At 55.4% G+C, this 25813-nt stretch overlaps 3 protein-coding genes across 6 annotated transcripts; 1 reads left to right on the forward strand and 2 right to left on the reverse strand.

The window, feature by feature from the left end:
* Window positions 1–13: 13 nt before the first annotated feature.
* DCAKD (dephospho-CoA kinase domain containing) lies at window positions 14–5364 on the reverse strand. The gene is made up of 3 exons (XM_010724454.2): window positions 5189–5364; window positions 2979–3096; window positions 14–1495 (listed from the first exon to the last, which is right to left on the reverse strand). The coding sequence occupies exons 1-3, from the start codon at window positions 5222–5224 to the stop codon at window positions 1209–1211; spliced, it is 441 nt and encodes a 146-aa protein (XP_010722756.1). The 5' UTR covers window positions 5225–5364; the 3' UTR covers window positions 14–1208.
* A 69-nt stretch (window positions 5365–5433) lies between these two features.
* NMT1 (N-myristoyltransferase 1) lies at window positions 5434–14835 on the forward strand. Its single transcript, XM_003213004.4, has 12 exons — window positions 5434–5607; window positions 8473–8584; window positions 9142–9286; window positions 10069–10187; window positions 10374–10465; window positions 10883–10999; window positions 11413–11583; window positions 11952–12060; window positions 12667–12837; window positions 13352–13519; window positions 13662–13799; window positions 14550–14835. Exons 1-12 carry the CDS (start codon window positions 5480–5482, stop codon window positions 14568–14570), a joined length of 1491 nt encoding a protein of 496 aa, XP_003213052.1. The 5' UTR covers window positions 5434–5479; the 3' UTR covers window positions 14571–14835.
* Window positions 14836–15613: 778 nt separating this feature from the next.
* PLCD3 (phospholipase C delta 3) lies at window positions 15614–25563 on the reverse strand. Of its 4 annotated transcripts, XM_010724456.3 has the most exons (15): window positions 24851–25556; window positions 23108–23266; window positions 20964–21192; window positions 20216–20345; window positions 19610–19835; window positions 18755–18956; window positions 18484–18628; window positions 18251–18403; window positions 18060–18185; window positions 17716–17875; window positions 17228–17344; window positions 17008–17156; window positions 16723–16858; window positions 16202–16351; window positions 15614–16133 (listed from the first exon to the last, which is right to left on the reverse strand). In XM_010724456.3, the coding sequence occupies exons 1-15, from the start codon at window positions 25134–25136 to the stop codon at window positions 16045–16047; spliced, it is 2457 nt and encodes an 818-aa protein (XP_010722758.1). In that variant the 5' UTR covers window positions 25137–25556; the 3' UTR covers window positions 15614–16044. The 4 variants fall into 4 exon arrangements, 1 of the variants encoding a protein (XP_010722758.1); XR_004162083.1 differs by lacking the exons at window positions 15614–16133; window positions 17008–17156 and having other exon boundaries at window positions 16210–16351; window positions 17228–17357; window positions 24851–25563; XR_002121784.2 differs by lacking the exons at window positions 15614–16133; window positions 17008–17156 and having other exon boundaries at window positions 16210–16351; window positions 24851–25561.
* Between the last annotated feature and the right edge of the window lie 250 nt (window positions 25564–25813).

A 25813-nucleotide genomic window follows, 5' to 3' on the forward strand; every position in this document is an offset into this window, starting at 1 on the left:
AAAACAACCGAAACCCTAACCTGGATGATCTCAGACCAAAGGTGAAGCTGCAGAAATATAATGAGGAGATGAAACGAGAAGCTCAAATGGAAGCGGCAGTGCAGTGCTGGCAGGAGCAGCAGTCACACGTCGTCGCCAGCCTCTCCAGGGGAGCAGTGCCCACAGCAGAATTTGCTCTTCTCTCTTTCAGCTGTCCGAGGCTCTGCCAGGCTGCAGGCAGTTAAGCCGATGTTTCCCGGCTCATTTTCCAGCTTAGTTTTCTTCCCTTTCAGAAAGCTTTAGCTAAGCAGTTTCACTTTTCCCAAAGAGAGCAAGGAGATCCTTGCAGACAGCTCTGCTGGTTTATAAACAAAGCCAGTGCTCCCCATCCAACCAGGCCATGGCAACAAAAGCCTGGACAAAGGCACAATCCCCCAGCAAACCACCATTTTACCAGCATCTCTGTCTAGAGATGCTTCTTGCTGCCCTATGGCTTGATCAATAGAGCTTTCCTTACAAAGCAATCCTCGGAGACAGCATCCAGCTATCCCAAATCATTAAAACCTGACTAATGAGGACAAAGCAGCCTGCTGAACACACACTGCACTCTCGCCAAGGGGCAGGACAGGGTCTTCCTTCCGACTTTGCAGCCCGGGTTCAGAACTCAGAGTGTTTTGGCTCCCAGCTCTCCTGCCTGTTGTTTCCCTCGCCTTCCGCTCCTTCCACCCCAAATCTTGGGGTCCCTGCACAGCCCTATTCAGCTGTCAAGCAGCTCAGCTTTGATAAGCTCCACAAAACCAGACTGACTCTATTAAGACATCCTTCTGTCTACACGGAGACCTCCAAAACAGCTGGTGATCTTATCTGGCATTTGATTAGACCAAGTCTGACAGCTGCATTTGTTATATTTATCAGGGGGAAAAGCGGGACTTTGGAAAGCACAGCTGTCAGCCCATTTCTCACCTTATCGAGACCAAAAGTGCTCTGCAGCTTTCATCGAAGCCCAGAGAGGCTGGGAGCGGGGAATAATATTTGGCCATTTCAGAAGGTATGACATTATCCAAAGAGCAATCTCCAAAGAGGCCTCACAATGCCTTTCTCAGGCCCTGCAGATGTACTTTAAACCATAGAAGAAGAATGCGAAGGGCAGCAGTGAAAGGCAGGAAGGGCAGTGATGAATACTCCAAACGCCGATGCTAAAGGCCACCAGTGGCGGAGCACAAAGGCCGTCACTCAGCTCTGCTTCTGTCCCCTTCCCTGTCCCTTTCTCCACGTTGACACGGGGACAGCCAGCAGCCCCTGTCGCCCTTACCGAGCACAAAGTACTTCAAGACTTGCTTCAGCATCTCCTTCTGGATCTCGGGGTGGGTGATGGCGTTCAGCAGCCGCCGCTTCTCCGGGTGGGAGAAGATGATGTTTCCCAGCGCCTCGCGATCGATCTCTCCGCTCTCCTGGAGGATCTCGGGGCCGAAGCAGCGCACGATCTGCTGATAGGCCTTCAGGCGGGGCTGCACCACTGATAACATTAAACAGCCGGAGGTCAGAGACAACTGCACAGCACAGGCAGCTTTTGCATCAGCGATCGGCCTCAAATGAGGTTTGCTCATTAAATAACAGAGCTTGAGAGCGCATCTGCCTGCCAGCACGCATCGGCAGACAGCTGGCACCGGCGCTGCAGGCAGCACTCTGCAAACTCTCAGCCCAAGGTCCCTCCGAGGGCTGACACCTGGGGATCGAAGCGCTCTGGGGACATTAATTCAGCGCCACGACCGCCTCGGACGTGCTGCACCGCCGGCTCCGGCTGTCACAAAGGTGTTTTGCTGCTTTTAGCCTCAGCCACCAAATTCTTTGTGAGAACGAATGCAGCAAGCGCCTCAGAGATCAATTCCCAGCAGGTATCTGGGGGGGTCTCTGACGTTAAACGGGCATCAAAATCACCGACAGAAAGGATGAAATAATAAAAATGTAATTAAGATCAAGCTGAGGCTGGCCACAGAGAGTGGCAAACCAGATGTAATTTCCTCTCAGAAATCCAGGAACGTTGCCACAGGTTGTAACCGTGGGCCAACCTAATAAAAGTCTTTAAGACCAATTTCTTTCTCCATCGGAATTTCACGTTGAGGCCGTTTCAGGGTGGGGCAGATCCATACAGTGAGCACACACACATAAAAAAGGAATTGCAGAAGAACAAAGCGATTGGTAGAAAACTGACATCAAGCATCCGTACTGTTTTCCTATGGCCTCCAAGGGCTCTGAGCACCTCTAGCAAATTTCCAGCGCCTCCGGGGGAATTACAGTGCAATAAAGCGTGAGAGCATCGCAGCTTTGAGTGGCTACATGGTAAGTTCTTCAACAAACAGAAAAGCACTTCAAAATGATACAGCCCGCACCGCTGCTCAGCCGCAGACCCAACGCCTGGATTTCTAAGCAGCAAGGTGCAGACGCGCAGGAGCACAGACTGAATTCCCTCTGAGCTGAGATCTTTGCAGCCTCTTTTTTTTTTTTTTGAGCACATTAAGGCACAAATGATTTTGTGGATGGATTTCTCTGTATTAACACCCAGCACCGGGGGAATTCTTTCAGCTCAGTGATACCACCCAGCATAACTGAGTTACAGGGTGAGGTCCTGGGGCCAGGAGGTCGAATCAGCCCACGGAACCCAGAGTAAGGAGAAATGCATTTCTTTTGCCAAGAACTCACTTTCAAAGCCGGAAAGCACTGACTGCATTGCACTCCTGGAGAGGGAAACTCAGGATAAGATCTCCCCTGGCGTTTGTTATTAGGACATGATCTTTTTTTTTTTTTTTTAATTTTATTAGAAATATATCTTAGTTCCAATCCCCTGAGACAGCTGCTCCACACATCCCCATCGGCTGGGGGAATGGGAGGGAAGCAGATCTGATGTACCCAGAGCACCCTCTGCCGTCTGCGCGTCACTGCACATCAATCCCAGTTGTCAGGGGAACATCGGGGAGAAAGATCAGCAATGCAGAACGAACCCTCTCTGGCAATAACATCAGCATCAATCACGGCACAGCCCAGTTCCCGGAGCACGGCCACCACCGTGCTCTTCCCCGACGCGATTCCACCCGAGAGCCCGACCAGGAACATTGCGCTCTGAAATAGAAAGAGAGAGCTGAAAACGTGCCAGGACGCGGCTGTTTTGTTCATCAAATATTTATACCAAACAAGCAACTTCATTCAGAGCCCAGTCATACATTTTCAGGGAGTCACTGAGACATTATTAGAGTCTTGGCACCCCTCTGAGCTGGGTGCCCACGCTGAAGAACAGAGCCAGGTTAAACAAGGCTTCCCCAGAGCACGGGGATTCTGGCTGTGCCTCACCTACAGCATCCCAAATCAGAGGACACCCAACAGTTCTGGCAGGGTGACACAGGATCTGTGACAACGGGAAGAACTCACCCAGCACTTCAGCCCACGAGGACAGATAGTGAGCCCTGCTTGATCTCAACAGATGGGGAGCAAGAGGAGACAAGCTACCTCTGACATAATCGGGACGCAGACCACAGGAGACTGCAAGTAAATCACATCTCTGCACTACCTGGAAGCCAGCACTGTCATCGGCAGCACGCACCGCATGGACAGCGCGACGGATGCAAGAAATCACGGCTCTGAGCAGCAAGCTCCTGGCTGTCAGCTCACAAACAGGCATCAGACACAGAGCCCTGTGCCTGCTGATAGCCCTGGGGCCGGTTCAGCCCTTTGCCAAATCGGCTGCGAGCGGCTCCATCCCCTTAGTAACCACATCCCTGGAGTGGTGGGCTGCTCTTGGCCACCCCTCATCCTCCTCCTGGCCAGACCAGGGGAAACTCAGCCTCTCCTGGAGAGGCACCTGCTCCAAACCCTGACGATCTGTGTGATTTCAATGCTTCCTTTTTGCTAGAAAAAGACACCTGCGTCACGATTGAGTCCTACAGATGGGACCCGGAGAGGGCTGGATGTGCTCAGCAGCAGCTGAAGGCAGTTCGGCAGAGGGAGGAAGTGGGAGTTAGAGGAAAGAGAGAAAAGCTAGCAGCACCTGCCAGCAACTTCGCTCTGTGGCTGCTGAGGGCACACAGAGCCCACAGCAGCACCACGTGTGCTCTTCCCTTCCTCTTGGCAAACAGATGGGGTTAACTCCAGCAAGAAGGGGGAATTCAGAGAGGGCAGCCATAACAAACATCAGTGATCTCCAAGAGGCTGATGTAAATCCTGAGCTTTGTCGCCAAGTGAGCACCTGACCTCCATGGGGCATTCCCTCCCCCTACCCCCCCCTCACCTTCAGACTGGGTTAGGATCCAGCCCTGGATGTTCTACATGTTCTATGCCCTGTGACATGAGCAGTGCTGGTGTGGGGGAGAGGAAGGGGCTCAGGCCATCAGTACCCAGCTTTGTGGGGAGGAAACTCTTCTCCTGTGTTTAGAAATATAAAACTCTCCTGCCCATGTAAAGTAAATACAGCATTTCTAAGCGCAGTAACCCCAAGCTGTGGCCCCAGCTGGGACCTGGTCCCAACTAACCTATTTCTGTCCTGTTACATGATCCCAGTGAATCTATTTCTGTCCCTCTGTCATGTGCTCCCAACAAACCTCTTTCTGTCCCTCCATTACAGACCTCTGTGAGCCGACAGGTGCAGGAATTACTGAGGGGTAAAGGAGCAGTGTGAAAGGCTGGCGTCCAAAATGCAGCCCAATGGAGTTTGTAAGCACTTGCACAGCCACAGGGACCAGACGAGACCCATGGTGCGAGGTACCAACGTGCTGTGAGGTGTGAATGTTTAACGATTTGATTTGTACGCAGGGGCTGATCATCCCTTCCTGCAGATGGGCAGGAGCCAGATGCTGCTTTTCCCCCAGAACAGAGCAGTTTGGGGCAGTGTTGGTCTGCACTAATTAAACAAACAAACAAGAGGAAAGCCAAAACCAGGAGAGAAAAAAAACAAAAAACAGTGGTGAATTCAATGATTTTACCACACAGAACAGAGGCCTAACGGCACACATCCCAAGGAGCCGTGATTGAAGGCCAAGGTGCACCAACTTCACTCCGAGCCCAACTCCGGGGGCTCGGCAATGACAGAAAATGAAATTAAAAGAGAAAAAAACAAAAAATAAATCATGATCTCAGCGTGGAAATCCGCAGCCACACCCCCAACCGCGGCCCCTCAGCCGGGCCGAGCCGGACCCGCAGCCTCGCCCCCTCCCGCACTCACCGCTGCCGGCTTCGCGCACCACGCAGTGTAACTCATGCCGATTGGGTGGGAGGAACTGAGAGTGCGCTCTCAGCCAGTCAGCGCCGCCCGCATTGGGATCGGTCCGACCACTCGGGCAGGAAGCGGGTGGGGAGCGGCAAAGGCTGACGGGAGTTGTAGTTCCCGCCCACTCCCGACCCGGCCCCCGCCTACCCTCGCGGACTACCGCTCCCGGCATGCCCCGCGGCGCGCCACCCAATCACAGCGCGCTTTGTTGTGGGGGTGCGGCAGCCGCCGAGGCCCCGTTTCAAGATGGCGGACGACAGTGAGACAGCAGTGAGGCGGCCGCTGGCGAGGCCTCAGCGGCCGTCGTCAGAGGAGAACGACCACGAGCACTGCAGCGACTGCGAGAACGAAGCGGAGCGCGGCTCGAAGCGGGGGTAAGCGCGGCGCGGGGGCGGCCGCGGGGCCCATTGAGGTGGGCAGGGCCGGGAAGTCAGTGCCGCCCCACCCCTCGCGCGCGCTGATTGGCCAGCAGATAACATCGCGCGTTGCGATTGGACGAGCCGCTTGTCGGTCGGCCTGGGGGCGGGCCGTTTAGCTTCCATTCACTCTTATGAGTGAGAGCGTGTGCTGAAGCTGCGGGGTCGGGCCCGATCGTGGCGTGGATGGAAGTTGGGCAGAAGGCGGGGGGCAGAGACCTCGGGGATTCTTGCAGCTTTATGCCGAATTCTGGGTGCTTTGTGTTTTTGGTGTGTGCCATCCTGTTGCCTGCAGCCCCTGCTGGCTCCTACAGCATCGCCATGCCACCCAGTGCCACCTGCTTTGCACCCATCAGAGCAGCGCTGGGGACACGAGATGTGAAGCGATGGCACAGACACTGGCAGTGATCCCACACCCTTCACACCGAGGTTTTGTGCCTCTGCATGGCACATCCCAGCCTCACCAGGCTCCCACCTGCATCCTGGGAAGGGCCTTTCTCTCCCCATCAGCAATGATCTTGCCTGTCTAGTAATAAAAGGTCATGCAAGACATATTACAGAAGCTATTTTACAGCAGCACAGATGTGCATTTCTATTTTATTTGCCTCCTGGGTGTGGCATCATTTCTCCTTTTAATGGGTTTAGCCATGCTTGGAAAGGTTTCTCTTTTCCTCTGCTCTTACATGATTAGGTTTGCAGGAACCAGGGCCAAGCAGAGAGCAGACATGGCATTTAGTCACTGTTACTGTGCCTTCTCGGCATGATTTCCCAGTACAGCTGTTCAGATGAATGGTGGCTGATGAGTGAGCCGTGGGTTAGGAAGAATTGGGTGCTGTTGAGCAAGTCACACAGCCATTAAGTTTGGAGGAGTCCTCCAAGATCAGCCAGTCCAACCTCAATTCATCCCTACCATGCTCACTCATGGAACATTAAGGCTGGGAAAGACTTCTAAGATCTCCCAGTCCAACCCAGATCCATCCCCTCCATGCCCACTCATAGAACATTAAGACCTCTAAGATCATCCAGTCACACCTCAACCCATCCCGATGTCCACTAACCCACGTCCCCCAGTGCCACATCTGCAAGGGCATGAGGTGAGTGCTGTCCCCAGCACGGAGCACAAAGGGGCGGTGTTTGGGAGCTGTGCCTGGGGCTGTTCCTCTGCCAGTGCCCAGTTTGTGCTTGGAGCCATCAGCTCTTGGCTCTAGGCTGTAGGAACTCAGCACTATTACTGAGCGATAGCAGCACTTCCTTTCCTTTTAAGGACAGGAAGGAGGAATTGACATCCCCCGCCCTGCTTCTGTGTCAGCGCTGGGAAGTGGCTCTCTGTGGTGAAGCACAGAGTTCATTTTCCAACAGAGAATCACACTTTCATGTTTATTCTCATTTCCTTTGTGTGAAAGCGGTGTTTCGTTGCTGTTTCTGGTTTGCTGCAGAACACATCACAGTGATGATGCGTTGCTGCCCTGCACTGTGATGTCCCTGCCATCTGCCCGCCCCCACAGCCTAATGAGATTACCTGCACCCAATTAGCCACACACGTTTGTCAGGAGGATTTTCAAGCATCTAAATGTGGGACAGACACAGCTCCTCATCCGTCACCACTCTGATTTCTAAGCATGGAGGTGCTTGAGGAGTTGGAATCACAGAAAGGTTTTGGTTTGATGGGACCTTAAAGCTCATGCAGTTCCATCTCCCCCCACCATGGGCTGGTTGCCTGCAGTGACACCCTGCTGGCTGCCTCCCATCACCTCATCTTGTGCCTTATCATCTCTTTCAAGAATCATTAAGGTTGGAGAAGACCTCCAAGATCATCAAGCTCCACCCAACTCCTCCCTGCTATGCCAGTAGCCCATGTCCCTAAGTACCAAGATAGTTCTGGTAGCGCAGCCGGTGTGCCTTTCTCCACCCATGTTATCTATCAGAGCAGCTCTTGGGTTGACGAGATAGGAGAGGAAAAAGGCTGTGAGCACATCTGGGAGAGCCGTGGGCTCGAGGCAGAGCTGTCTGTTCACTGACAGATGGGATGGAGAGCAGCCCCGTGCACTGCGATTGGGGATGTTTGCAATTCATGCAGGGCATGGGGGTTAATTTGGGGAGTTAGAGGGGATTGGGCACGCTATTTGTTTTGCTAAATGGACTTTAAAATAGAAAACACCTCTAACCATTGGTATTTGCTTTGCTAAGTGGGTTTTAAATTGAAAATCCCTCCAAGCTTGTCTGTGAGTCCCAAGGACTCCGGCGTAGCTCCCATTTACTGCATTACGTTTCCTCTGTGCTTTGCCTGATGGGCTGCATTCATTGCCCAGCTGAAATCTGCTAATGCGGAACACTCAGCTCTGATTTCTTCCTGCTCATGACATTTTCACTCATAAATCAGGGAGGTTCTTCTCCCCTCTTCTACTTGTTGGTAAAATAATACCACTTGGGCTGAGCTTGTTAGCAGATGTTTGGAGTGGAGTGATGCTGTGTGGGTCCCTGGTCTGAGGATGTATCCACACACACAGAGATCTCTTGGCTTTGGCAATGGGGTTTCTCCTGGTGTGGAAGCTGCTGGAGCCTCTAACCATGGAGACAGGGAGCCCTTGGTCCTGGCCACCCGCTCAGATGGCCCAGTGCCTCCAGAGGTACCTCCAAGCTCAACCAATGCATGGCCCTCAGCTGGAGAACAAGAGAAAGAAGGGGACTCTGAGGCCAGGGCTTGGAACAGGGAGCTTTTATTTTCCTTAGGGTGTTTCAGAGACTGTGTAAATGTCCTCAAAAAAAACAACACCAAAAACAAACCAACCCAAAAGCTGCAATGATGCTTCTTTTGTTCCCTAGTGGCTTGAGTCCAGTGAATGACAGCGGAGCCAAAAAGAAGAAAAAGAAACCAAAACGGAAGAAAGAAAAAGGGGGAGATCAGCCCGACCAGGCTCAGGACCAGCCAATGAAGGTGAACATCTCAAACCTTTCAGGGCGATCAAAATTATCCCAGTGCTGACACTGCCTGCTGTTGTATTCAGGCACTTGGCTGCTCGAAAGCCTTCGTATTTAGAGTGGTTTCCTGGCTCAGTGTATGGGAATTCCCACTGCTGCGGGAGGTGTTGCTGCAGGGTGAATGCAGCCCGTTGCTGGGTGTCAAAGCCAGCTCCACTGAAAGGCTCAGACTGGCGCCTCTCAGCTGCTCTTCCCAAAATCAGAGCGGGGATGGCAGGGAACGGCCGCTCTGTGCCACCGTGCCCGGCTGCCAGCACAACAAACCCCTTTTCCTACATTTGGACAACATTCCCTGATGTTGATTTTTGTTTAATTAACATAAGAATAGCAGCAGGGGGTGACTGCCCCTCTTGGCTTTGCCCTGGACTAGCAGCAAGAGCCTTGGGAAGGAGCATGGGGGGTGCAGGGTTTGTCCCTACCCTATTGGTACCCCCAGCTGTCCTCATGAGGAGCTGAAACACAGACCTACAAGCTCAGCATCCTCATTTTGTCCTTTTTTTTTTTTGCCCTCAGGTCAACTCTTTGCCCGCTGAGAGGATCCAGGAGATTCAGAAAGCCATTGAGCTCTTCTCTGTAGGCCAGGGCCCTGCCAAAACCATGGAGGAGGCCAGCAAGCGCAGCTACCAGTTCTGGGACACGCAGCCGGTGCCCAAGCTCGGTACGTGCCACAGAGCCCCCAGGCTGTCCCAAGAAGCTCTCTCAGAAGATGGGAGCATAGTATATAGGTTTATCTGAAGTTGTTGTGGCTGCAGATTGTCTGCACAATCTTCACCAAGCAGTTCCCAACACCTCTTGCTGCAAACACCGTGTTTGATTCCCTTTTCATGCTGTCAGCACCCGTCCGAGGCTTTGTTTGGTCTCAAAGGGCTGTTTGCTGGAAGTGATACCCAGCTTTGGTCCCTCTTTGTGCTTGTGCTGGGAAATCATTGTGGAATACCAAAGGCACGGGGTTACCGAGGCAGCAAAGCCTAGTTTGTGTTTGCCCCTTTCACCAGAGGATCCTGACGTGGCAAACATCACTTCTGTGCCTGTAAACCCCATTAGTTGGGAGGTACAGCATGAAAGGGGTGGGGAAGGAGAGGCACCAAACAGCCACAGTGCACCAAACTGCTGACTGTGCTCTGGCTGACTGCCCCACTGTCCATCTCAGTGTTTTAGGCATGCAGTGTTACATGGATGAGCACTTCCAGAAGCGGAGGTGGGGACAGTTCTTGCTGTGGGCTTTGTTTGCCTCTTCATTGCCTGGAAACTTTTTCAGTGCCATTTGAAGGCAATTCCTCATCACTGGGGTGTGCATCTCTTGACAGCCACGCTGCTGTGGCTGTTTTGCCTGCATGAAGGCGGAGGTGCAGAGAGCCCAGACAAGGTGCCGTGGGGGCGGTCAGACAAGGTGCTGTGGGGATGGAGGTGATTTTCATAGTTCCCTGCTCTCTTTGGCAGGAGAAGTGGTGAACACCCACGGCCCCGTTGAACCAGACAAGGACAACATCCGCCAGGAGCCATACACTTTGCCCCAGGGCTTCACCTGGGACGCGCTGGACCTTGGGGACAGAGGCGTGGTGAGTAGGGGCAGCTCTGTGTGTGAGTCCCCATTGCGTGGTTCAGTGCTTTGACAGCTGGAAGTGATTTTGGGAGTGCTGAAGCAACACCAGAAGTGTTCTGGGTCCTGGTTCAGGGCTGCTGGCTTCAGCAGATGAACAGTGCTGGTTGAATAACTCGCTTGACCTGCTTGATCTCTCCTTTAGCTGAAGGAGCTGTACACGCTGCTGAATGAGAACTACGTGGAAGATGATGACAACATGTTCCGCTTCGACTACTCTCCTGAGTTCCTGCTGTGGTGAGTGGCAGCGCAGCCGCAGAGCAGAGGGTGCGGGATGCTGTGGGCTTAACCCCGGCCAGAGCACTGCAGCTGCTTCCCAGTGACCCAGAGCTGCAGGATGAAGGTGACTGCCAAGTAATGCTGCCAGCAATAGCACTTGGAGACCTGTTATAGCTGAGCTGCTGTTTCCTTGGGGCGTTCATGAATTGAGGAACGCTGATTTCTTCCTTTGTCACCGGTAGCCTTGGCCAGAAGGAGCAGGAATGCCTCCCAGTGTTCCTGCACTGTCACTTTGTGGTCACCTCTTGTCCTCCTGCCTGGGTGTCTCGGCGGCCTGGAGCAGGTTTTGGGATGTTTCAGGGAGGCAGGAGGCAGCAGGAGGTGCACGTAGAACCTTGGGTGTGCTGTGATGACCAGCGTGTGTCTCTCCTCCAGGGCGCTGCGTCCCCCAGGCTGGCTGCCCCAGTGGCACTGTGGTGTCAGAGTGGTCTCCAGCAAGAAGCTGGTTGGGTTTATCAGTGCGATTCCTGCCACCATCCACATCTACGAAACGTAAGTTCTGCTCACAGGAGTTTCTCATCCTGTCCCTTGGTGGCATTCCAGGTCGATGCCCTGCAGCCATGGAGATGCTTGGCTGCTTGGAGGACAAGGTGGGGGATATTTAGGATGGGCTGCAAGGTTCTGTGCAAGGATGCCATGTAGCTAACAGCCCTGAGGGCTGTTTTCACCATGAGTGAGATGAACGTAGAGCTCTGCCTTACAGAAATCCTGCAGGGCTGGTTGGAAACTATTTCCTGGGAAAACCTTGTGTGGCAGCTTCAAAGAGCACTCCAAAGCCAGACCTTGCCTCTTGACCTCCCGTGGGACTTGTCTGTGTCTCAGGGGAGCTGGAATTAAATTGCTCAGGGCGTTGGATCCCGGTCAGCACAGTTGGGTCTCATGCTCTGCATTGTTTCTTTCCACAGAGAGAAGAAGATGGTGGAGATAAACTTCTTGTGCGTCCACAAAAAGCTGCGTTCAAAACGAGTGGCTCCGGTCCTGATCCGTGAGATCACGCGGAGGGTTCACCTGGAGGGGATCTTTCAGGCTGTTTACACAGCAGGAGTGGTGCTGCCGAAGCCTGTGGGGACATGCAGGTGAGCTCCAGTTCTCTGAAAAGATTTAGGACTGATGAAAATCTCTGCAGACCGTCCCTTGCTGTGCTGCAGAGGATGGGGATGGCTGCACTTATCGGTGTGGGACTCCCTGGGGCAGCACACGTCAGCTCCAGCCCAGGTTTCTCCTCCCTGCAGTGTCCTTCAGGGATTATCCCAGCAGCTTTGCTTAAGCTGCTCCTTTATCACAAGGCAGGAGGCTCTGCAGCACACGCTCTTGTTTTTCTCTCCTGGAGCTCCCGGCCATCCCTTTGCAGTGTTCTTGCTTGCCCTCTCATGGCAGCTTTGAGAACCTTATGCTCCTTCCCGCTGCCCACGAACAATCTCCCCCAGCAGATGTGTTTGTGCAGGTACTGGCACCGCTCCCTGAATCCTCGGAAACTCATCGAGGTCAAATTCTCCCACCTGAGCAGAAACATGACTATGCAACGCACCATGAAGCTTTACCGGTTGCCCGAGGTGGGTGAGCTGGGAGTTGGACACACACAGACCTCAGCTGAGGCTGAAACCTCTTCACGGAGAACGGGCATTGGTTTATATAGTAAATAGCTTTATCAAGCCATTAGGTTTTATTTAATCATTGCTTATTTTACCTGGGTACCTGCATTTTGAGGGTGACTCCTTGCAACCACAGGACCCCTGTGATCTTTTGTTTCACGGTGACTCATATCCCGTCCTCCTGGTAGAACAGGAATGCAGATGTGACAGCCCTCATCTGTCCAAACGCAGCCTCACAGTGACCTTGAGTTGGGTCAGTCCCTCATTCCTCAGTCACACTGATGGGTTCTGTTGCCGCCGTTGTCCTGCTGGGGAACTTCCCCATCTGGATAGAGGAGAAAAACAAAGTGTTCAGATTGCCACCACCTGCCCTGCCCTTGTTTGTTTCCTTCTGGTGGTGGGAGCTGCTTGTTTCATTTGGAGAAAGCTGCTTTTCCATAGCTGTTGCTTTTTGAGCAGAAAGTCAGACCCACATCTCAGCTCAGAGGCATCTGGGGAGTGAAGGCAGTCCTTTGGGGACAGAGCTGCCCTATAAGTGGTGCAAACGACTTTTCCTGCTTTCTGCAGACCCCCAAGACTCCGGGCTTGCGGCCAATGGAGCACAAAGACATCCCTGCAGTGCACAAGCTCCTGACGGAGTACCTGAAGCATTTCCACCTGACGCCTGTCATGAGCCGAGAGGAGGTGGAGCACTGGTTCCTACCTCAGGAGAACATCATCGACACCTTCGTGGTGGAGGTGAGGGGGAGGAATGAGGCAGAGCTGTTTTCTTGGGATCATCTTGGTGTGAGCTGCTGCAGGGTGCTGCTTCCCATGTAGAGAGAGCTGCCCCAGCTCTCAGGGAGCCCTTAGAATTGTAGAATCGTTATGGTTGGAAAAGACCTTCAAGATTACCGAGTCCAACCCCAACCCATCCCCACCATGCCCATCAACCACGTCCCCAAGTGCCACATCTCCACATTTTTATGGCAGGGAAACTAAAAGGGCATTTGCAGAGGAGGGAGAAACTAAGTGACGCATATGAAATCCAGTCCAAGGCCATAACTTCAAACCCATCCATACAGCATGTACAGCAGTCTGAAACTGAAAATGCCGTGTGGAAATTTAGAGAGTTTCACCCCTCCAGGAAAGAGCTGGGTGGTCTGAGAGCAGAGAAGAGAGCAGATCGGTGCTCCCATCCTACAGTTTAAAGGCTCTGGGCAGTCATTAACCCAGCCCTGACACGCTGCGGTGTCACACTTTTGCCTTTCAGAGCACCCCAGGGGAGGTGACAGACTTCCTGAGCTTCTACACGCTCCCCTCCACCATCATGAACCACCCGACCCACAAGAGCCTGAAAGCTGCTTACTCCTTCTACAACGTCCACACCAAAACGCCTCTCATCGACCTCATGAGCGACGCTCTCATCCTCGCCAAGTCGGTGAGCACAGCGGGGCTGGGCGGCTTGGAGCCTCATCATCCGCATATTTTGGGGTGCAAAGAGCCAGAGAGGGGTCAGGAAGCACACACACGGGAGAACTGACCAGCACATAAGCTGATGGCTTTGTGTTTTGCTCATACAGAAAGGATTTGATGTCTTCAATGCACTGGATCTTATGGAAAACAAAACTTTCCTGGAGAAGCTGAAGTTTGGGATTGGGGACGGGAACCTGCAGTATTACCTGTACAATTGGAAATGTCCCAGCATGGCACCGGAGAAGGTGAGTGGGGTCCTCCAGCCCAGAGGACCTGTGGGATGGGCTCCAGAGATGGGGAATTGTGGCTGAGAGGAGGTTGTGGGCTGGCAGATAAACACCTGTGAGCACAATAGACCCTTCTCTGTGTCTTGAATGCCAGTGTGCAGCACTATGGGCTATGTGTCAGCCTGGTGCAGGACACCATGGTGGGACAATACCAACAAGAGCCCCTCTGGAGGGAGCTGAACTGCTCCACTGCACAGCATTGTGGTTCAGCATCCATCCTACTCACTGGGAGTCCTGAGTGGGATGGGAACCACACTGGGTGTAGCCCTGGAGAGCCACGAGCCGTCCTGCTGTGCAGCACAGTGCTCCTGCAGCCTGCCCACGTGGCATCATGACAGCTCATTAATACTAATGGCATTCATTAGGATCTCTGCCATCCCAAAAGGCAGGAGAGCCTGCAGACAGCTCCTTAGGGGTGTGGAATTAGGGATTTCTGACACCTCGTCCAGCTGTGAAGTCCGGGCTGATCTGAGTCACGCAGCTCCCACAGGGTACAAATCCACGCACCTCAGTGCAGCTTTGCTCCACCACTGAGCTCCCAGAGATTCTCTGCAGGGCTGCTTGAGCAGCTCCTCACCGGGAGAGCTGGTGGGTCTGGGGCTGCAGCCCTCCCAGCAGCAATGGGCAGGGAGTTCCATCCATCCAGGCTGGGTTTGAGGTAGGAGACAGTCACTTGTCGCTTGCAACCCACATCTCTTTGCTCCCCAGGTTGGACTGGTGTTGCAGTAAGTGACCCTGTGAGGATGGCACGGTGTCACCGAGGAGCCTGGCCTGGCTGAACGTGGCCCCACGTGGAAGTGAGCCAGCCCTGCCAGCCCCGACTGATGTCACCAACTGCATCCCCAGGCACCGGCAGTGCTCTCCTTTGTTTTGAATTAATTGCATCCTCCTAAAGACATGATCAAGGGAATGTAACTGCTGAAACTAGCTCATGATTGGCATATAATGGAGTTAACGGGTGAATAATAAAAGTATATATTATATATATTTTAAATCTTTCCTGTTCCAAACTGGCACGAATGCATTCAGCTGCTGAAGGCTACCACCTGCTCCTTGGTGCCATCCCTCCCTGCTTGGGAACACCTCAGTATTTGGTTTTAAGGGCTATTTGTGCAAGCAATGCCTTGTCCCTTCTCCTCCCCAGCCTCGGAGACTTGAACCCTCAGGGCGAAGATGCAGGGGACCCAGCTTGGAGCACATCCACATCTGCCACCCCATGCCACCTCGGCGCACTGTGCTCAGATGTTTTTCTCTCCACGCCATCGAAGTCCAGCCTGCATGCCCTACAACGTGCCATCAGCCTTCCTGGGGGCTCGGCCTCTCCCACCATCCCAGTGCCTCCTGCACAGGCTCAGAATCAGGATCAGATTCGTCCATGGAACCCTTTTTTCCGAGAAGACATCTGTTTCCATCACCCTATTGCTCTCGATCTCCACGCCAAAGGTTTCCAAAGCTGCACGTGCCCATCTATGCACTCCCAGTGTCCCTGTCCCCCTACTATGCAAGCAGCTCTGCATCCCCTCCTGTGCCCCACAGAGCCAAGAGCCGCCCTGCAGTGGCGATGGGGACATCAGCTGCGAGTTCTGAGCTGGGAGCACGTGGGACTTTCTGGGGCTGTGGGACAGTGGGGTGAATCAGGCTTCAACAAGCCCCCAGCACTGGGGAGAGCATCAGAAAAAGGGGGCTCAGCCATTTCCCCCTGCATCTCCTCCCTTAGTCCCCAAAGCCACCCCTCCTGCAGGTGACAGCAGTGAAGGGGACGCGGGACAAGCTGTTCAATAAATGTTTATTCAACCCACTGGGCACTGGGTACAAATCTCTGTCAACAGTTCTCAAGCACCAAACCACGTTTGCACCACGGCTGTGGTGGCAGGGTCTCCTTGGGGACGTTGTGGCAGGCACCATCCCTGCAGCCCAAAGGAGTCGGGATGGAGCTGGTGAAGCTGCTGTCACCGTCATATCCCTGCAGATGCATTGGGAACGTGGTGGCTGGGCCACCCTGTCCTGGTTGTCACCATGTCCCCATCTCCTCCTGGTCTCAGCCAGAGGGGATAAGTGGGGTGTGAGCGCCAGCAAATGGGACACAGACAGGGTCCTCTACCCCACTGGAGACCCCAGGCAGCCCTGCTGTCACCCTGGCTGGAGAGCAGTGTCCCCATTCTGTCCCTGCACCCCGTTCAGGAGCGCGTTGGCCATGGGGACATCATGGGCGTTTGCATGTGACGTGCACAAAGAGCGTGGCAGGGGCCAGGGACGCGCCATCCTTGGAGAGCAGGTGGATGTGGCGGTACCCTGGGGACAGAGTAGACATTGCGTAGGAGACACGGGGTTGTCCCCTCCCCCAGTAGGGGGGCACCCACCTTCTCGCATGCTGCCCAGCGGCAGTGTGAACTGCCCCACAAAGTCATTGCAGGAGGTGCTGTCGTGGTCCTCCACCACGAAGCGCACCAACGCCAGCTCAGGGACCCGCAGCTGGAACGTGAGCGTCTCCTCCCAGCGTGGGTTGAAGCCTACAGGAGTGCGTCAAGGGGGGTCATTGCCCAGGGAATGGGGTATACTGGGAGCAGGCTGAGATGAACTGGGAGGAACGGAGACCATAATGGGGTCAGGCTGAGATGTACTGGGAGGAATGGGGACCAAACTGGGGCCGGGTTGAAATGTACTGAGAGGAATGAGGATCATAATGGGACAAGTTGAGATGTACCAGGTGGAATGGGATGGCACTGGGATATACTGGAGGAAAAGGTGGGACCAGGATGGGGTATATTAAAAGAAATGGGGACCATAATGGGATCAGGCTGAGATGCACTGCGAGGAATGGGGACCATAATGGGACTGGGCTGACATGCACTGAGAGAAATGGGGATTATAATGGGATCACCATTGTTGCTCCTGTAGGCAGTTTGCTGCTTGCTGCAGTCCGCCGTCACCCCATAGATCTCCACTCTAACAAATGGGTCCACGATGGAGCTGAGCTTCTCCCGGTTCAGCTTTGGCAGCTGCTGTGCCGTGATGACCTGGGGACAGCAGGGGAACAGAGTGGCACCGTGGGGGTCCCTGTGGGAAGGGACTTTGGGAAGGGGTGGCAGGTGACACGTAGCTGGATACGGGTTGGTGTCACCCATATGGTGACAGGTGACAGGTGGCAGCAGTAGGGGACCCTCACCCTGATGCGCAACACTAGCGGGTGGGGGCTGCCGCTGTGGGGGCTGCGCAGGAATTGGGGTTTCAGCACATAACCACAGCCCCCATTGCCCAGGAAGCGCCCGGTGTTCAGGTCCATCTCATAGCCTGGCGTCTGGAAGTTGAGGGCCACTGCAGGGACAGAGATGGGGCCATTGGGGTGGATGCTGCATTTCAGGAGACGTATGGGGCTGAGGGCTCACCCAGCTGGCAGCCGGCGTTCCACATCTCCTGGGGGTTGTAGTTGGAGGAGGTCATCTTCAATCCCAAAGGGTAGACACGGCTCAGCTGCCGGGAGGTGTAGTGCACAAACGTGGGGCCTGAGTGGGACAGCTGGGTGGGGTGGGGGCCACATGGTGCCACGGACCTCAAAACCTGATCCCAAAACCTGTCCCCAAACTTCAGACCCCGACCTTGAGTCTGGATGCCAATGGACCACAAAACTTGAACTTCATCCCAACCCCAGACCTGATCCCAAACAGACACACTGCACCCAAACGCCAGATCCCAAATGCTGACCTTTCCACCAGAGCCCCCATTCCAACCAGTCCTGAGCATCCTGTGCCAATGCCAAACCCAGCCCGGGGCCACCTCAGCAACCCAGAACCACAACCTTGTGTCCTGGAGAGGCCAGAGCAGCTCTGTCCTCATCTCTGTCCCTGACCCACTGTCCCCATCCCACTGCCCTTACCTGCCTCCTTGATGAGTTTCCGAGCCTTTCTCTCACTGAAGGAGGACATCTCATAGGGCCGGGGCTGCTGCAGGGCCTGGGCCAGGCCAGGGAAGGGGGTGGCCTGGCAGTACACCACCATGGCTGACAGCTCTGGGGCCACATGTGAAGCATCTTTGGCCTGTGGAGTCACCCCAAAGCGATGGAGGCCCCAAAGCAATGGACAACCCAAGATGTCAAATACCCCAAAGCAAAGGACAATTCACATCCCATCACAACTAACATCCCAAAACATTAGTCCAAAGCATGGACAGCCTAAGATGATAGAGACCCCAAGGTGATGGAGACCCCAAAAAATTGACAACCTGCAGCCTGTCCTCTTCCTCTGTCTCCTCTTCCTCCTCTTCATCCGGGATGGAGGTGACGCTGCAGGTCTCACACTGCAGCTCTGGCAGCTTCTTGCCCTTCACCAGGACTTTCCCCTTCAGCTGCTGCAGGACGAAGAGCCAAGCTCAGCTGCTTGGGGACATGGGGACACCACAACAGATGGCCTTACCTCTGGGGATGGGAGGACACCGGGGTCTTGTCCTTCCAGGGGCTGTGTCAGCAGCATGTCCCCAAGGATGGCCTTCATGTGCCGCGCCATGGTGGCCTGCTGCTCTACCCCGCAGTGGTTCTCCAGCGAGAGGATGACGGGGTACGGCGATCGCTAGGAGATGGGGATGGGAGTGGGCAGCACTGAGCACCAGCACCCAAAGCCCAACCCAGGGCTGATGGCACCAGCCTTACCTTGAAGGCGCAATCGCGGATAGCCTCGATGACATCACGGAAGAGGATTTTGGAGGTGAATGTATGGCCGTGGCAGACGATGGGTTCCCCATCGGGACCCTCCCAGCAGTCCAGCTCCACACAACGGCATCCCATCATCAGTGCCCTACACCGCAGGATGAGTCCCCATGTCACCCCGTGTCACTCACATCATCCAGTGAGTCCCCAGGTCACCCAGTCCACCACCACTGGATCAGTACTTGTGTTGCCCGGGCCACCTCATGGCACCCACCTGACATAGGCTTCAGTGCTGCTGGTGCCTCCAATCTGGTTGCGGGTCAGGTAGGTGTTATGGGAGGAGGAGATGAAGTAGTGGCACAAGGGCTGGCTCATGTCCTGGTGTACCTCAGTATGCTCCTGGTTGAGGATGTCACCAGCAGCTGACAGGAGGTACATCGTGAAGCCATCCAGTGTCATCAGGCCCTGCTGCCGGGCTGGGGGAGGTGGCAAAGGTGGCATCTCACGGGTTGTCCCCATATGGATGTTCCCTGGCAGTGCCATGCTCACCCCAGGCACTGTGGCACCCAGGAGACATGCAAGTCCCATTCATTGGGTGTCCTCCATCCCTTCACTGCCTTGACCACCATGGACATGGCATGGTGGCACCCACAAGAGGTGGAGATCCTCTGTCCTCACCCCAATGTCCCCCACTTGACAGGGCACTAAGGCACAAATGTCCCCTTGGTATCCCATCTCCTCCTGCTATCTCCTGGCATATTCACCTTTGGGTTGGCACTGTGGCACATAAGGCACATGGAAGTCCCTTGGTGTATTCCCACATCCTGCTGGTTACAGGGACATGGGGGTGACTGCTCCCAACCTGCTGCCCCATGGCAGTGCCACATTCACCCTTGGGATGGCAATAGGGCACATGGAGGTCCCTTGGTGTCCATCCCAACCTTCATGTCCACAACCAAGATAGGGCAAGGCCACCTCCATGGAAGGGTGAGGGGGACAAAGGGACAAAGAGACAGTCTGTCCAGCCCTGGAGAACCTCAAGCCCACACTGTGGCCACCAGCATGTCCCCATGGCACCCATTCTGCCCTTCGGCCACCCACCCTCCAGTAGGGACGTCCCCATCCCTACCCTTCTCGTTGAGCTCATGGGCACAGATGATGGCACAGGCCTGGTGTAGGGTGCCCTCCTCGCCCTGGTCCTGCAGGAAATCCCGCAGCTCCTCGGCTGACAACACGCAGTCCTCACCAGAATAGTGCCCAAAGAGCTCCTCCAGCTCCGGGCGCCGCAGCAGCCGCCGGCAGAAGTCCTCCAGCTCCTGGTCCTCCAACCGCCCATCACCAGAGTGGTCACATTCCTATGGGACGGCAGCCATTGACCCTAACCCCAAAGGACCCACCTGGGCTGGGATGTTTGGGAGTCTCAGCTACCCAGGGGCACCCATGGAATGTGCAAGTCCCGTTGGGTGTCTTCCACCTCTTCACTGCCTTGACCACCATGGAGGTGGCATGGTGACACCCAGTGACTCTTTGTCCCCATCCCAACAGGGGGATCTTGGGGCCTCATGTGTCACCTTGGGTCTGCGTGAGTCATGTCCTTCTGTCATTGTCCCCAGTCCCCCATCCCCTGGGTTATGGATCTGTGTGGGTCATGTCCCCTCTGTCATCGTCCCCAGCCCTCTATCCTCTGGATTAGGCTGGTTGGTGACAGACAGGGACATCAGGTGACAGAGAGTACCTTGAAGAGCTGGTGGGCGTAGGCATTGTCCATGTGGATGTTGGCCATGCGCAGCATGATCTGCACCTCCTGGAAGCACATCCTGTTGTCCTTATCCTTATCGGCACGCTGCAGCATGCCATGGATCCAGCTGTGCTGTGTTCAGGAAAGCGTCCAAACTATCCCCAGGTTGTCCCCAACATATCCCCAAGATATCCCAAGGCTGCCCCAAGCTTGCCCCAAGATGTCCTTAAACTGTCCCCAAGCTGTTCCCAACATGTTTCCAAGATATCCCCAGATTGTCTCCAAGCTGTCCCAAGCTGTCCTCAGGAGGTCCCCAAGATACACCCAGGCTGTCCCCAAGATGTCCACAAATGTTCCCAGCATGTCCCAAGACCATCCCCAGGCTGTCCATGAGATGTCACCAAGATGTCCTCAGGCTGTGCCCAAACTATCCCCACAGTATCCCAAACTGTCCTCAAGCTATCCCCAACACGTCCCCACGATGTCTCCAGGCTGTCCATGAGATGCCCTTGGATGTCTCCAAGATGTCCCCAGGCTGTCTCCAAGCTACTCCCACGGTCTCCAAACTGTCCCCAAGCTGCCCCAACACATCCCCATGAGATGTTGCCAAGCTGTCCTCAGGCTGTCCCCCAGATGCCTCCACGATGTCCCCAGGTTGTCCATGAGATGTCCCTAGATGTCTCCGAGATGTCCCTAGATGTCTCCAAGATGTCCCCAGGCTGTTCCCAGGACCCCCATAGGATACTGCTCGAGCCTCTCCCGCTGGCTCATGCCCCGCAGCCTCCCCCGCAGCGTGCGGAGCCCCCGCACCCAGCGCAGTGCCACGTCCTCATCCCGTGCCCCCAGGTCCAGGTTCCTGCGCCCGCCCTCGAAGGTGATGGTGAAGCAGTTCCACTCAGGGATGGCACAGCCGTACCGGCGCAGCCCCTCCGAGTGGTGCCCCCGGTGCACCGACACAATGTGTGCAACGGAGACTGCGGGGACACAAAGGGATGGTTCCAATGAGCGTCATATGGGGACACCAGAGCCAACTAATGTCCCCGTGGGCTGCACCAAAGACGCGAATCCCAGACAGAGAGGAAACGGGAGGCAGTGGGACACCCTGAGAGGCACTGGAAGGCACTGAAAAGTGCTGGGATGCAATGGCAGGAACTGGGATGCAATGAGGTATATAGGGAGGCATTAAGATGCAATGGGATACAGTGGGAGGCAATGGGAGGAAATGGGATGCAACTGAGATGTAATGGGAGGGAAAGAGACGCAATGGGATGCAATGGGTTATGCTGGGTGGCACCAGGATGCAATGGGATACAATGGGAGGTGCTGGGATCCATTGGGATACACCGGGAGGCACTGGGAGGCACTGGGGTGCAATGGGATACAATGGGTTATGCTGGGTGGCACCAGGATGCAATGGGATACAATGGGAGGTGCTGGGATCCACTGGGATACACCGGGAGGCACTGGGAGGCACTGGGGTGCAATGGGATACAATGGGATACAGGGGGAGGCTCTGGGATGCAATGGGCTGTAATGGGATGCGATAAGAGGCACTGGGATGAAATCGGATATGTTGGGAGGTACTGGGATGCAATAGGATGCAATGGGATGCAATGGGATGCAGTGGGATACACTGAAGGCACTGGGATGCAATAGGATATAGTGAGAGGCACTGGGATGCAGTGGGATGCAATGGAAGGAACTGGGACGCAGTGGGATACATTGAAGGCAGTGGGATGCATGGGATACAGTGGGATGCAGTGGGATATAATGGGAGGCACTGGGATGCAATGGGATAGAATGGGAAAGAATGGGATGGAGTGGGATGCAATGGTATACACTGGGATGCAGTGAGAGACACTGGGATGCACTGGGACGCAATGGGATGCACTGAGATGCAATGGGATGCATTATGAGGCACTGGGATGCAATTGGAAGCACTGGGAGTCATGGGGATGCAATGAGATGCAGTGGGAGGCAATGGGATCCAATGGGATATGCTAGGAGGCACTGGGATGCAATGGGATAGAACAGGGTATATGGGGAGGCACTGGGATGCAACAGAATGCAAGGGGACGTAATGGGAGTCATGGGGATGCAATAGGATGCACTGGAAGGCACTGGGATGCAAAGGGATAAATTGGGATGCAATGGGATCCAACGGGATGCAGTGGAATGCAATGGGAGGCTCTGTCCTGTAATAGGACACACACTGGGAAGCACTGGGATACACGGGGATGCAATGGGATACCCTGGGAGGCAATGGGATCCAATGGGATACACTGGGAGGCATTGGAATGCAATGGGATGTAATGGGCAGCAATGGGACCCAATGGGATACAGTGAGATGCACTGAAGGTATTGGGATGCAATGGGATACGCTGGGAGGCTCTGGGATGCAGTGGGTTACTCTGGGATGCAATGGGATACGTTGGGAGGCACTGGGATGCAATGGGATGCAATGAGATAGAATGGAATAGAACGGGATGCAATGGGATATACGCTGGGAGGCACTGGAAGGCCATGGGAGGTACTGGATACACAGAGAGATGAAGGAATACACTGGATGCAGTGGAAGGCACTGAGATGTACCGGGATGCAAGGGGGTACACTGGGATGCACTGGGAGGCAATGGACACACAGGGTGCAGGCAGGCAATGGAATAAAATAGAATGCAATGGGATGCACTGGGAGGCACTGGTCCACGGCTGGGGGGCAAAGCCTGTTTTCAGATGGGGACCGTAGGGCATCACCAAGAGGGGTCTAAGGTTGGAGTCGGGGTCCCATATGGGGTCTGGGTTAGGGTTAGGGTTAGGATTAGCCCACCTGGCCATACTGGGGGCCATGCAAACCCACACCAGGGCCCCCAGCCCCAGTGCCAGCACTCACAGCTGTGTTTGGAGGCCATGCGCCCGAAGCGCCGCTCAGACACCACAGTGATCCCATCCTCCTGCAGGCGGTACCGCCGCTCCTTCGCCCGCCGTGAGGTCACCTTGAGCAGCAGGGAGCCCTGCAGCATCAGCTGGAGGTCCTCATCCTCTGACAGACCTGCAGGGGGACAGGATGGGACAGGGTTATGTGGGATGGGACAGGTGGGGTGGGATGGGGCGGGATGGGATGGGATGGAATTGAGTGGGTGGGAATGGGGTGGGATGGGGTTGGTTAAGGTAAGATGGGGATGGAATGGGGATGAGAGAATGGGGATGAGATGAGACGGAATGGGATGGGATGAGGATGGCATGGGAATGGGACAGACAGGATGAGGTGGAATGGGATGGGGGATGGGGATGGGGATGGGATGAGAGAGACATGATGGGATAGGATGGAACAGACAAGATGTAATGGGATGGGACAGGACAGACATGACAAGATGGGTCAGATGGGGTGGGAGAGATACGATGGGATAGGACAGTCAGGACAGGGTGACATGGGATGGGACAGCCAGGATGGGATGGGGCAGAGGGGATGGGGTAGGGTAGGGTGGGGTGGAGTGGGGTGGGGCAAACACTATGAGATGGCACAGACAGGACAGGACAGACATCATGGGATGGGATGGGATGGGATGGGATGGGATGGGATGGGATGGGATGGCCACTGCGGTCAGCTTCTCTCACACTGTGCAGCCGGGAGGGATGGGACACGGCCAAGCTGTGGACACAGAGCTGTGCTCACAATGCAGAGCTCTTGGCCAGAGCTGTGCAATGCCAGCTCGGCTGCTGCAATCCAGTGTGGGAGCACCAGGAGCGGGGCTGCCACCCGCCCTGCACAGCTCCAACCCTTCCCCAGGCTGGCGGTGGCCACATACCCGCTCTGACGGGACATTTCCGTCCATTCTCCATGAAATTATTTCCTCCGTTTTATTTATTTTTTGGAACTGCTCCTTGAGAACAGCCCCAGCAGCCATGCACTGCTCTTGTGGTGGGAAATGGCTGTTCCCAACCATGGGAACCCAAACACTGGACCCCTGACCATGGGTATCCCAGGCCATAGGGACACCCCTGACCATGGGGACCCTCAATCATGGGGAACTCCAACCGTGGGGATCCCTGACCACGGAGACCCCCAACTATAGGAACCCACGACTGCGGAGACCCCTGACCATGGGGACCCCCTTGACTAGAGGGAACTCCAACCACATAGAAACTCCAATTATGGGAATTCTGACTATTGGGACCCCCAACCATGGGGATGTCCGACCATGGGGACCTCCGACCATGGGGACCCCTGACCATGGGGAACCCCTCCAACCATTGGACCCCCCAACCACATGGACTCCCAACTGTGGGGACCCTGACTATGGAATACACTCCTTACCATGGGGACCCCCAACTATGAGGAACTCCATGAATGGAGACCTCCAACCGATGGATGCCCAACCATAGAGGCTCCCCTGACCACGATGACCCCCCCAACCATGGGGACCCCCAACCATGGGGAACTCCAACCAAGGAGACCCCTGACCGTGGGGACCTCTGATCACAGGGAACCCCTCCAACCTTTGGACCCCCCAACCACACAGACCCCCAGCTATGGGGATGACGACCATGGGGGACACTGCTGACCATGAAGACCCCCAACCAAGGAGACTCCCCCACCCTTTGAGACCCCCGACCACGTTGCCCCGGCACTCACCCAACTTCTTCAAGACCCCCCCGCTCTGCTCGGGGCGGGGTCGCGCCCTCCGCCCGCAGATCAGTCGTCCGGCGCTCCCGGGGCCGTGCGGGGAGGAGCGGGGCGGTACCGGGAGGGAGCCCGGGGGTTGGGTTTGCAGTAGAGATTTTGGATCGGAGGGGGGGGGGAGGAGGATTGCATGCACATACGTGTGTGTGTGTGCGGCCATATGCACGTGTGTGCGTGCACATACATGTGTGTACGTGTGTTTGCACGCACGCCCGTGCAGCCACCCCCCCTCCCCCATCCCGCACCGTCTCGGGGTGAACAAACAGCGCTGCGTGAGCGCAGCTTCCAGCTTCGCCCCCCCCGCCAGATGACGCACGGGGAAGGAATGCAGGGGCGGTGCGGGACGGGGGGCGATGCCACAGCGCCTTGTCCCTATAATGTCCCTATAATGTCCCCACCCCGTGCCCCGTCCTTTTATTCTGCCCTGTCCCCGTGCCCTGTCCCTTTATACTGTCCCCGTTCCCTGTCCCCATACTCTGTCCCTGTACCCCATCCCCATGCCCCGTCCCTTTATTCTGTTCCCATATCCTACCCCATCACACTGTCCCACTCTCTGTTCCCATATCGCATATCGTCCCTATACTCTGTCCCCACGTCCTATCCCCACTCCCTGTCCCCAAATCCCTGCCTGCACTCCCTGTCCCCATACCCTGTCCCAATACTCTGTCCCCATGCCCTATCCCATCACACTGTCCCCATACCGTCCCTATTCTCTGTCCCCACTCCCTGTCCCCACTCCCTGTCCCCATACCCTGTCTCTATTCTCTGTCCCCACTCCCTGTCCCCGCACTCCGTCCCCTCCCGCCCCGCCCCGCGCTGTTCCTCCCCGCGGCCGACAGGGGGCGCCACAGCGCGCGTTCCCCGCTCTCCCATTGGCTGCAGCGCGTCCCGCCTCCAGCAGGGGGCTCCCGCGCT

This window comes from Meleagris gallopavo, chromosome 29, assembly GCF_000146605.3.
Source record: "Meleagris gallopavo isolate NT-WF06-2002-E0010 breed Aviagen turkey brand Nicholas breeding stock chromosome 29, Turkey_5.1, whole genome shotgun sequence".
In the NCBI taxonomy this organism is placed as follows: domain Eukaryota; kingdom Metazoa; phylum Chordata; class Aves; order Galliformes; family Phasianidae; genus Meleagris; species Meleagris gallopavo.

Bases quoted from the DNA above. Each gene is read 5' to 3' on its own strand.
- DCAKD (XM_010724454.2), bottom strand. From the start codon at position 5,224: ATGAGTTACACTGCGTGGTGCGCGAAGCCGGCAGCG. The intron at 3,097-5,188 runs GTGAGTGCGGGA...TTTCTATTTCAG, and splicing joins GGTGCGCGAAGCCGGCAGCG to AGCGCAATGTTCCTGGTCGG. The intron at 1,496-2,978 runs GTTCGTTCTGCA...TAATGTTATCAG, and splicing joins TGATGTTATTGCCAGAGAGG to TGGTGCAGCCCCGCCTGAAG.
- NMT1 (XM_003213004.4), top strand. From the start codon at position 5,480: ATGGCGGACGACAGTGAGACAGCAGTGAGGCGGCCGCTGGCGAGGCCT. The intron at 12,838-13,351 runs GTGAGGGGGAGG...TTTGCCTTTCAG, and splicing joins TCGACACCTTCGTGGTGGAG to AGCACCCCAGGGGAGGTGAC. The intron at 13,800-14,549 runs GTGAGTGGGGTC...TTTGCTCCCCAG, and splicing joins CCAGCATGGCACCGGAGAAG to GTTGGACTGGTGTTGCAGTA.
- PLCD3 (XM_010724456.3), bottom strand. From the start codon at position 25,136: ATGGGGGAGGGGGGGTGGCTGCACGGGCGTGCGTGCAAACACACGTAC. The intron at 18,957-19,609 runs GTAGGGATGGGG...CACCTCCCCCAG, and splicing joins CCATGAGCTCAACGAGAAGG to CCCGGCAGCAGGGCCTGATG. The intron at 16,134-16,201 runs GTGGGTGCCCCC...CTCTGTCCCCAG, and splicing joins GCTGGGCAGCATGCGAGAAG to GGTACCGCCACATCCACCTG.